Here is an 11,102-nt window from a genome sequence, read left to right on the forward strand (position 1 = left end):
AAAAAAAAAAATGAGCAAAGGACATGAACAGACACTTCACCAAAGAATACATTCAGGCAGTTAAAACACCATGAAGACATACTCACAATCATTAACCATTAGAGAGATGTGAATCAAAACTACAATAAGATACTTACCCCCTGTAAAATGGCACTGATGAAAAAAATAGAATACAACAAATGCTGACAAGGTTGTGGGGATTGGAACTCTTATACCTTGCAGGTGAGACTGTGAAATAGTACAACCACTATGGAAGATGGTATGACCCTTCCTCAAAAAGCTAGAAATAGAAAAATCTTATGATACAGCAATCCTACTCCTAGATATACGTCCTAGGGATATAAGAGTAGTTGCATGAATAGATATATGCACATGCATGTTCATTGTGGCATTATTCACAATAGCGAAAAGATGGAAACAACCCAAGTGCCATCAATGGATGAATGGATAAACAAATTGTGGCACATATATACAATAGAACACTACATAACATGATGAGTACTCAAAACATCTTATAACATGGATGAATCTGGAGGACATTGTGCTCAGTGAAATGAGTCAGACACACAAGGACAAATATTGCATGATACTACTTTCATAAAAAGTCAAGAATAGGTACACACATAGAAAGGAATGTTCTTTGATGGTTACCAAGGTTGGAAGAGAATGGAAAAGGACTCACTTATTACATAGTAGACACATGTTGTGTAGTCAAGGTCATGCGTCAATTTGGCTGGGCCTGGTTTTGAGTGGTTGGGCAGCTGGATGTAGTTATTCCCCATGATGTGATTGGCAGTAAACTCCATGGTGGAGTCTACTGTGAGCAGCTGAGTAGCTGCCTTAGGTTTGTGGTCTGCTCCCAGTATAGAAGGAGAATCTTTGGGAATGGTCTGCTTTTGGCATGCTTGAATCCTGCATGTAGTCTAGTTGTTTTCCAGCACCTGCCAGTTGTCTGCCAATCTTGGGACTGTTAACAGACTTGAATCAGTGGCCTGCCATGTGGTTTGGTAATAGTAGCACTGTGCCTTTTTACTTGTCAACCTTGGGTTTGTCAGCCTCAGCAGCCTGAGTGAAGAAAGCCTCTAGCTTCAGTAGGCTGGAAGCAAGAGCCAGAGCTGAAGCCCAAGGTTGAGGGGCTTTCATCCAGCCCCCAGAGCCTGGCACATTGAACTTGGGCTTCTAGCCATCAAAACTGTAAGAGAATAAACTCCTGTTTGTTAAAGCCATCCATTTGTGGTATTTTCTGTTAGAGCATCAAGAAGTAACGAAAACACATGTTAATTCTAGTGATAGGAAAGGCAATACACAATATAAGGGAATTCAACACAACTGACCAAGGTAAATGATGACACTGAGAGGTGCACAAGAATAAAGGACAACAATGGTAAATGCTGTAGCATACAATTCTGCAACAGCAGTAATAACAAAAAAGTGTATGTGAGTGGATACACAGGTAGATATGTATGCTGTGTAAGTATGGGAAGGTATGAGAGTACATGTGCGTGGACATATATGTAAATTTGTGGGCGTATATATATATATACATATGATTGTATGTACTGCTTATATATTCATACATATAATAAATAGCACATAGGGAGTATAGTTATGCATACTTCCAAACACCTTGTGGGATTGATTAACTGGGCTTGAAGGCTCAGGACCATAGTCTCAGGGGACAACTAGGTCAATTGGCATAACATTATCATAAAGATAATGTTCTACATCCTAGTTTGATGAGTAGTATCTGGGGCCTAAAAAGCTTGCAAGCAACAGTCTAATATACAACTATTAGTCTCTTCCCATCTGAAGCAAAGGGCAGTAAAGGGAACTAAAGACTCAAGGAATGCCCCCAGATAGTGCTGAGCTAAGAGGAACTCCCTCTGGAACCAGGTGCCCTACTCCTTGCCACCTGCTCAGCCAGCAGGAATACCACCTGGCTGCCCTGCCCCCTCACCTTTCTCCTTTAAAAAAAAAAAAAAAAAAATCCCCCTTCATCTCTTTCTTCCTTTTTCTTTTTCTTTTCCTTTTCCTTCCCTGGTTCTTCTTCTTCTTCTTCTTCTTCTTCTTTTTTCCTTTTCTTTGTTACCTTTTTTTTTTTTAAAAAAAAAAATCTTTCCTTCTTTTTCTCTTTTTATTTATACCATCCCTTGTTTTTCTTTTTGCAATTTCCTTACTTTTTATTTACTATTCTTTATCTTGGTTCTTTTCCTTTTTTCCCCTCCCCAGATTAATTTTTCTTTCTCTCTTTGTCTATATATATAATTTTTTTCATTTATATTTTCCCCTTTCTTTTTGTGGTTGTTGCTTGTTTGGATGTTTGTACTTTTCATTCTTCTTCTACTTCTTCTTCTTTTTTTTTTTTTTTGGTGTTTTTTGTTTTATTTTTGTCCCACCTGGTGAGAGAGAGAGCAACTGTGCCCATACAACCCAACCACATCCACACCTTCTGCAGTCCTACTGTCTGGGTGAGGGCCACCACAACTTCTGCACCAACTGATCAGCCTAACCCACCCTCAACAGCTCTACATGAACAGCAAATAGATAACTGTGCACACATTCCCATCCTTTATCACACCCACCAGGAGAGAGATGGTGAGTGCCTAGTGCTGGCAAACTAGCAAACAGAGTAGCATACTGGCCCCACACACTTGGAAATATCAAAACTAACTAACTAAATAAACAACCCTGAATGAATCATACCAACATACAATCACCAATTAAATCAAATAAAATGACATTACAATGTTTCAGAGAAAACTGACAATCTCAGTTTATACAAATAAGCAAGATAAATAAGTAAAAACAAGGAATGTCCAGAAAACTTTCCTGAGGAAGAAAGGGCATTGGAACTACCTGATAAGGAATTCAAAAGAACTATATTTAGGTAGCTTTAATGAATTGAGAGATAGATCAAGGAAAACACTGACAAAATTAAGGAAAATATGCTAAAACTCTAGAAGAATTCAGGAAAAGAATACAAGAACAAACTGACAAAATAAATGAAAAATTAGAGACCATACAAAAGCAGCAAATAGAAATCCAGATTAATGCTAATATCTCAGAAATAGATAACACATTGAGAGGGCAAAGGAGTAGAAATGAATGAATGGAAGACGGAATTAGTGAGATGTTAAGAGAAAAATCAGAAAAAAGAACAACAGCAAAAAAAAATTAAGAAAGGCTAATATTTATGTGGGACACTATCAAGAGGAATAACTTATGTATGATTAGAATTCTAGATAGGAAGAGACAAATAAAACCACAGAGAAAACTGTTCAAGATTTGTTGAAAGAGAACTTCCCTAACATGATGAAAGATGAAAAGACATGCATTCAAGAATTTCAAAAAACCCCAAACAGGATAGACTCCAAAAAAAAAAAAAAAAAAAATCACCAAGACATATCATAACCAAGCATTTCAAAACCAAAGACAGAATAAGAATCCTAAAACTAGCTTGGGGGAAATAAAGTTACCTCAAAGGGCAGCCAATAAAACTAAACTCTTACTTCTCAGAAGAAACCATGCAGGTGAGAAGGCAATGGGATGATATATATAAAATGTGGAAAAAAAAAAAAAAATCCAACCAAGAGTTATATATCCAGTAAAACTGTCCCTTACATATGATGGTGAAATTAGGATATTTCCAGATAAACAGAAATTAAGGGAATTTGTAAAAAAACAAACTAAGCTGACAAGAAATGCTAAAGGCATTCCTTCAGATGAGAACCAATGGCAGACAACTTGTGATTGACACACATGATAACATCAACCAGAAACCAATCTAAATAAAGAAGTATCCAAAGTGAAATAAACTTACAAGACTTAAAACAGAGAATCAGAGACATCAATTTGTAAATAATGACAACTACAAAACAAAAAGAGGGAATAAATGTGTATGCAGAATTTCCAAATGGAGCGGAAGTCAAGACAATTTCAAGATAGGATGGACTGATTTAAACTTAGGAAGAAAATAATAAATCACAAGGAAACCTCAAATAAAAGTAATAAACCTTCTCATCAAAATAAAAGAGGAAAGTCACAAATATTTAGCAAATACTAAAACAATAGCAATGAAGGAAAAGATAAGAAAATCTATAAACAAAATGAACTCAGCAAAGAAAATTATATGGAATAAAGAAATCAGCAACACCATAAAAAAACACTAACAAAATGACAGCAATAAATTCATACTTGTCAACAATTACACCCAATGTAAATGGTTTAAATTCATCAATCAAGAGACAGAAAATTGCAGAACTGATAAGAAAGCATGACACACCAATATGCTATCTACAAGAGACACATCTTATACACAAAGACAAAAATAGAGTAAAAATCAAATCTTGAAAAAAAAAATCAAGCAAATTGCAATAAAAAAAAGAGCAAGAGTGACAATATTAATTTCTAATAAAATAGACTATAAGACAAAAACCATCATAAGAGATAAGGAAGAACATTATATAATGATTAAAATGGTCAATCAAACAAGAGAACATAACCACAATAAATATCTATGTACCCAGTGAAAGAGCCCCAAATACATAAACCAAAACTTTAGCAGAATTGAAAAGAGAAATAGATAACTCCACAAAAATAGTAGGAGACTTTAGTACACCACTTTCAATGAAGGACAGAACAACTAGAAAGAAACTCAACAAAGACACAGAATGAAACAACACAATCAGCCAATACGACCTTATAGACATATACAGAACACTCCATCCAACAACAGCACAATATACATGTTCCAGTGCACATTAAATAATCTCCAGAATAGACCATATATCAGGCCACAAAGCAAGTCTTAATAAATTTAAAAGCACTGAAATATTGCAATGCATCTTCTCAGATCACAATGCTATTACATTAGAAATCAACAGTAGGAAGATCAAGGAGAAAAAGCAAACTCATGGAAATTGAATAACACTTTACTTAAAAACTACTGGGAAATAGAAGAAATAAAAACTGATGTTAAAAAATCTTTGAATCAAACAAGAATGTAAAGAAAACATACAAAAATCTTTGGGACACAGCAAAAGTAGCGATCAGAGGGCAATAAATGCATACATCAAGAAAGAAGAAAAAGCCAAAGTCAACACCTTAACCCAACATCTCCAACAATTAGAAAAAGAACAGCAAAAAGAGCCTACTGTCACCAGAAGAGAAGAAATAATAAAGATTCAAGCAGAAATTAATGAAACAGAAAACAGAAAAAACAATAGAAAGAATCAGAAAGACCAGAAGTTTGCTCTTTGAAAAGATTAATAACAACAAACCACTGGCAAATTTAAGAATAACAAAAAAGGAGAAGATGCAAATAACACAAATAGGAAATGAAATGGGCGATGTCACAACAGAACCAACTGAAATAAAAGGGATACTATCAGGATACGATGACGAACTCTACTCCAAGAAAAACAAATTTGAAAACTTGGAAGAAATGTATGGAGTTCTAGAAACACACCACTTACATAATGTAACACAGATTGAGGTACAAATTTGAACAGACTCATAATCAAAAAAGAAATTCAACACTTTACTTAAAAAAACAAAAAAAACTACCAAGAACAACAACAAAAAATCCTGGCCCAGGTGACTTCACTGGAGAATTCTACCAAACATTCTGAGAGGAGCTGACACCAATTCTACTTAAATGATTCCAGAACACAGAAAAGGATGGAATCCTCCCAAATTCATTTTATGAGGCAAGCATAACCTTGATACCAAAACCAGGCAAAGACACCACCAGAAAGGAAACTACAGACCAATATCCCTCATGAATATAGATGCAAAAATCTTCAACAAAATCATAGCCATTAATGGATGAATGGGTAAACAAACGATGGTACATACACACAGTGGAATACTACACAATGTTAAAGAACAGTGATGCATCTGCAAAACATCTCATAACATGGATGAACTTAGAGGCCATCATGCTGAGTGAAGTCAGTCAATCACAAAAGGACAAATATTGTATGAGACCACTTTGTAAAAATTAAAAAAAAAAAAGTGGTTTCAGAAAAAGTTGGTTACCAGGGTTGGGTGGGGAAAGAGGATAAACCATTAACTAGAGTGGAGACACATACTAAATTAGATGAAGGGGAAGACAAAAAAAAAAAAAGGATGCAAAATAAACCTTTATCATCTGAATGCACAGAAATTTTGGTTTAAAAAAAAACAAAACCATATTTAGCCCAGCATGATGTTCATTGCCTAATAAAGCAAAAATAAATAAAGTTTGTGTTAATGTTTGTAATGTACCAATTAACACTTTTTTTTTTTTTAGTTTGACACTCATCCTGTTTATAGACTATAGAGCTAGGTTTGATACTGATAGAATAAATAATATCACTATCTTCATATTAATTAATGGATATAGCATAGGTAAGGGAATTCATATTGTAAAAAAACTTGGGGAAGAAATTAGTGCACAGGACTAATGGTCTACATGAAATACAGCCTCTTCTGCTTGAGACCAGAAGGACCAGTGGTGTCTGGCTATCACTACCAAGTATTCTGACCAGGACACAATAGAAGGTCCCGGTTAGAATGGGACAAAAATGTAGAACAAAACTCAAATTCATAAAAACAACTAGACTTACTGGACTGATAGAGACTAGAGGAATCCCTGAGACTATCGCCCTTTTAAGCTCGAAGTGAAGCCACTCAGCGAGCATACCTTTCAGTTCCAAATAATAGATTGGTCTATAAAAATAAACAGTGACAACCATGAGGAACGTGCTCTTTTAAACAGTCAACTATATGAGACCAATTGCTCAACGTTTACACAAAAGCAAAGATGAGAAGGCAAGGAGAGGCAGGAAAACTGGATGGATGCAAACAGGGCAGTGGGTGGAAATGGCAAGAATGCTGACACATTACAGGGATTATAACCAATGTTATGGAATAATTTGTGTATGAATTGTTGAATGGAAATCCAATTTACTGTGTAAAATTTCACCTAAAACACAATAAGATATTAAAAAAAAAAGAGAGAGAAAGAGAGAAATAAATATTCAAGGCAAATTTTCCCTAAGGTTGACCCTGACTGTCAAAATCAAAGAATCAGAAAAGCAAGAGAAATTGGATTTCTGGAAGAAAAGCAATGGAGAAAAGGATGAAAAGGAAGAACAAAGAATTTAGTATTTTCAGACCTAATACATTTCCTTCTGGTCCTAGAATATTGTTGTTGGTTGCCACTGAGTCAGATCTGACTCATAGTGACCCCTCCTTGGGTTTCCGAGGAGGTATCACTACAGAAGTAGATTGCCCAACCTTCCTTCCAAGGAGTAACTGGTGGGTTTGAACCTCCAGCCTTCTGGTTAGCAGTCAAATGCCTTAGGCACTACACCACCAGAGCTCCCTGCCCTAGAATATATATATATATAAATTGTGATTTGGGTGAAAGTTTATAGAGAAAATTCACTTTCCATATAGCAGCTCATATACACTTTGTCTCATAACATTAACGGCAATATCCCACAATGCAACAGCTCCCCTCCCACTTCTTCCACATAGTTACCTCTTCCCTATGTCCTTCCCTCCATGTACTCCTGCCCCCGGAGCTGTCTCCCTGTGCATACACAGTCCTTCTATTCTCCCAGGATTGTTCTCTCCAGGGAGTGTATCTACCTAATGGAAATGTTCAGCTCATATGCCTGTCTTTTGTTTGGCCAGAAGCCACAGGAGTGGGTTCAATTCCAGACCTGAAGGGCAGCTATGGGCCATAGTCTAAGGGGTTCAACCAGGCTCTATCAGACCAGCAAATCTGGTCCTTTTTTTTTCCCCAAAAATGATTTTGAGTTCACATTATTCTCCCAGTCTATCCAGGGTCTCCTACATAGATCTCCCTCTGAGTGGTTGACAGTGGCAGCTGGGCATCATCTAGTTCTTCTGGTCTCATAGTCGTATAGGCTGTGGATCGCATGGTGTACCAGTAGCTTGGACTAATTGTTCCCATGCATCTTTGGTTTCCTTCATTCTCTTAGAAAATATTTTTAAGGAAAATTATTTGATCTTACCCTGCAAGTATCAAAAATTCCATCTTCATCACCTGCACAAAACGAAGTGTTAGGAATTATTCCCCCATAACTCTTCTCAGAATTACAAATGTTTCGAGAGATATAATGCACTTCCGCTTCCTGTAAGGTATTTGTACCATTGCCTATCAACAACAAAAAAAAATACCAACAAGTTATTTTGGAGAGTAGGCATTTTGACAGTGACTTTTGGTGTTTGATAGATTTTCTTTCCAGAGTGACTAATTAAGCAATTATATAAAATTGTATCCATACACGTACATATACATGCCTAGGAAAATTCTGGAAGAATGTTCATTAAAATATTAATGATAGTTATAGCTATAGAATAGGAATTTCAAGTGATTTTTGTTATATTTGCTTTCATGTACTTATTGAGGATCTCACAAAAGGATATGTAATTTTCACAAAATAAAGCTATATAAATAATTGTTGAGGGCTAAAGATCAATCTTATGTCATAGATTTGCTAAGGATACCAAGATATTAAGGAGCTCTGGTAGCATAGTGCCTTCTGCTAACCAGAAGGATGGCAGTTCAAACCCACCAGCCACTCCTCGGAAGGAAGGTTGGGCAATCTACTTCTACCACCTCAGAAATCCAAGGAGAGGTCGCCATGAGTCGGATCCTACTCAATGGCAGTGAGTAAGTGATGCTAATTGGGCTACAGACCACTGTATTTTATGTAATTCTAGCCAAGCAGAATACTATCCCTGCATTTCTTCTACAGAAGCTGCCAAAAAGGAACCTTTTTCACTCTAGTCACCCAACTGGCTATATGGATATATTATTTGGGATTCTATTGTCTTATTTTGTACTTTTGTTTGTCACACTTTCCTTATGCTTCTAATTTCTCCTTTCTTGATTTTTTTAAGTTGAGATTTATTTGTTTTTATTTTCGTATTCCATTTCTCTCTCTCTCTTTGATGGTTTACCAGTTATACTCTATTTCTATTAATGAATGGCTACCTTTGAAATTTGTCTATTCATGACAATAGGAGCTCTGGTAGCATAGTGGCTAAAGCACTTGACTGCTAACCAGAAGGCTGGCAGTTCAAACCCACCAGCCACTCCTCGGAAGGAAGGTTGGGCAATCCTACTTCCGTAGTGATAACTGCCTTGGAAACCCAAGGAGGGGTTGCTATGAGTCGGGGCCGACTCGATGGCACATAACAACAACAACAACAACATGATGAACAAATCTAATGTTGATCAGTATTAATAATCCTGAATAATACAGGGACCTGAGAGCACTTTAACTCTGATCGTGCCTCCTGAAATACATGTTACTATTTTTTAGTATTTAAACTATATAAACTCTAAAACTCACTGCCGTTGAGTCGAATCTGACTCATAGCGACCCCTCCTTGGGTTTCTGAGGTGGTATCACTACAGAAGTAGATTGCCCAACCTTCCTTCTGAGGAGTGGCTGGTGGGTTTGAATCTCCAACCTTCTGGGTAGCAGTCAAATGCCTTAGGCACTATGCCACCAGAGCTACTAAACAATGTATGTGTGTGTGTGTATTTCACAAACTAGACATCATTATTTTTATTGCACTGTAAGGTTTCTCCATCTCGACACTGTTGACACTATGGGCCAGATAATTTGCTGCTCTGGAGGTGGAGCAGTTATCCTGTGAATTGTAGGACGCTGAGCTGCATTCTTGACTTCTACCCATTTGATGCCAGTAGCAACCCACTCCTCCTCTCCCCCACCCCCATTGTGACATCCCCAAATTTCTCTAGACATTAGCAGATATCCCCTGGGGGCAAAATTATCCCCATTGAGAGCCACTGTTGCAGGCAGAGAATGTTAGGTTGCATTTACCTATATATTTACCAATTTCTTTGCTCACTATCCCTTCTCGCATCTCCTAACTCCTGACTTAGTTTCTTAGGGCTGCTGTAACAGAAATACAAGATGGTGGCTTTAACAGAAATTTACTTCCTCACAGTTTAGGAGACTAGAAGACCAAATTCAGGGCACCAGGTCTAAGGGAAAGCTGTCTCTGTCCCTCTAAGGGAAAATCTTCTCTTTCAGATTCTTTTCCTTGGTTTCTTGGTGCTCGTCCATGTGGCATAAATCTTTCTCCACTTGTGCTTCCTTGCTTCTGTGCCTAATCTGCTCTTAAACCTCAAAAGTGATTGGTTTAAAACACACCTTACAATGATATGGCCCCACTGACATAACAAAGAAAAACCTAGTCTCAAATAGGATTATATCTGAAAGGACGGGGGTTAGATTTACAACACGTGTTTGGGGTGGGGCACAATTCAGTCCATAACTTCTCCCTTCTGGCATCAGTTTCCTTCTGATACATCTTTTATTTCTTTTGGTACCAACTGTTTGTAGTAAGCTCAGTTTTTGTTTACTCTTATTCTTGAATGATAGTTTTAGTGAATACACAATGTAGGTTCATAGTTTGTTTGTTTTTTTAGCACTTTGAAGTTGATATTTCATTGTCTTTTGACTTTCCTTACTAGTGTTGAGAAATTTTCTTAAAGTCAATCCATAGTTGCTTATAAGGGTTTTTCTCTTCTCTCTGGCTGTATTTCAGCTCTTTTTTCTTGTTTTTGTTCTACAACTTCACAATGACATATGAAAGGGAATTACATGTCATCTGAGTTGGCAGTGTGCTTATTATATCTAGATTTATGTCTTTCATCAATTATAGGAAATTTTCAGTCCCGATACATTGACTATTTACTCTTTTCTATTTATTCTTTCTCTCTAGGATTTTCATTAGGTGTTTATATTAGACTCTCTTATTCTAGTCTTCTTATACTTTAATTTCTTCCATATTTCTCTGTGCTTCAGTCTACTTCACAAATTTTCTCTCCAGCCATGGTTAATATCATACTTAATTCATCTATTTAATTTTTTTTAAATTATTTTTTTTATTGTGATTTGGGTGAAGATTTACAGAGCAAATTCACTTTCCATACAGCAGTTCACATATACTTTGTGTCATGTCATTGACCACAGTTTACCACAATGCAACAGCTCCCCTCTCACTTCCTCCCCATAGTTACCTCTTCCATGTCCATCCCTCCATAC

The 11,102-nt window shown here is 36.6% G+C and overlaps 1 protein-coding gene across 1 annotated transcript in view; it reads right to left on the reverse strand.

The window, feature by feature from the left end:
• The window catches only part of TMPRSS12 (transmembrane serine protease 12), a 70,161-nt gene that overhangs the window by 32,525 nt on the left and 26,534 nt on the right, over positions 1-11,102 (reverse strand). Inside the window, exon 4 of the mRNA XM_007937942.1 lies at positions 8,028-8,170. Coding sequence (XP_007936133.1) covers positions 8,028-8,170 — 143 coding nt within the window. The remainder of the gene's footprint in view (positions 1-8,027; positions 8,171-11,102) is intronic.

This window comes from Orycteropus afer, unplaced genomic scaffold (assembly GCF_000298275.1).
Source record: "Orycteropus afer afer isolate SDZICR_OR568_19922 unplaced genomic scaffold, OryAfe1.0 scaffold00045, whole genome shotgun sequence".
NCBI classification, from domain to species: domain Eukaryota; kingdom Metazoa; phylum Chordata; class Mammalia; order Tubulidentata; family Orycteropodidae; genus Orycteropus; species Orycteropus afer.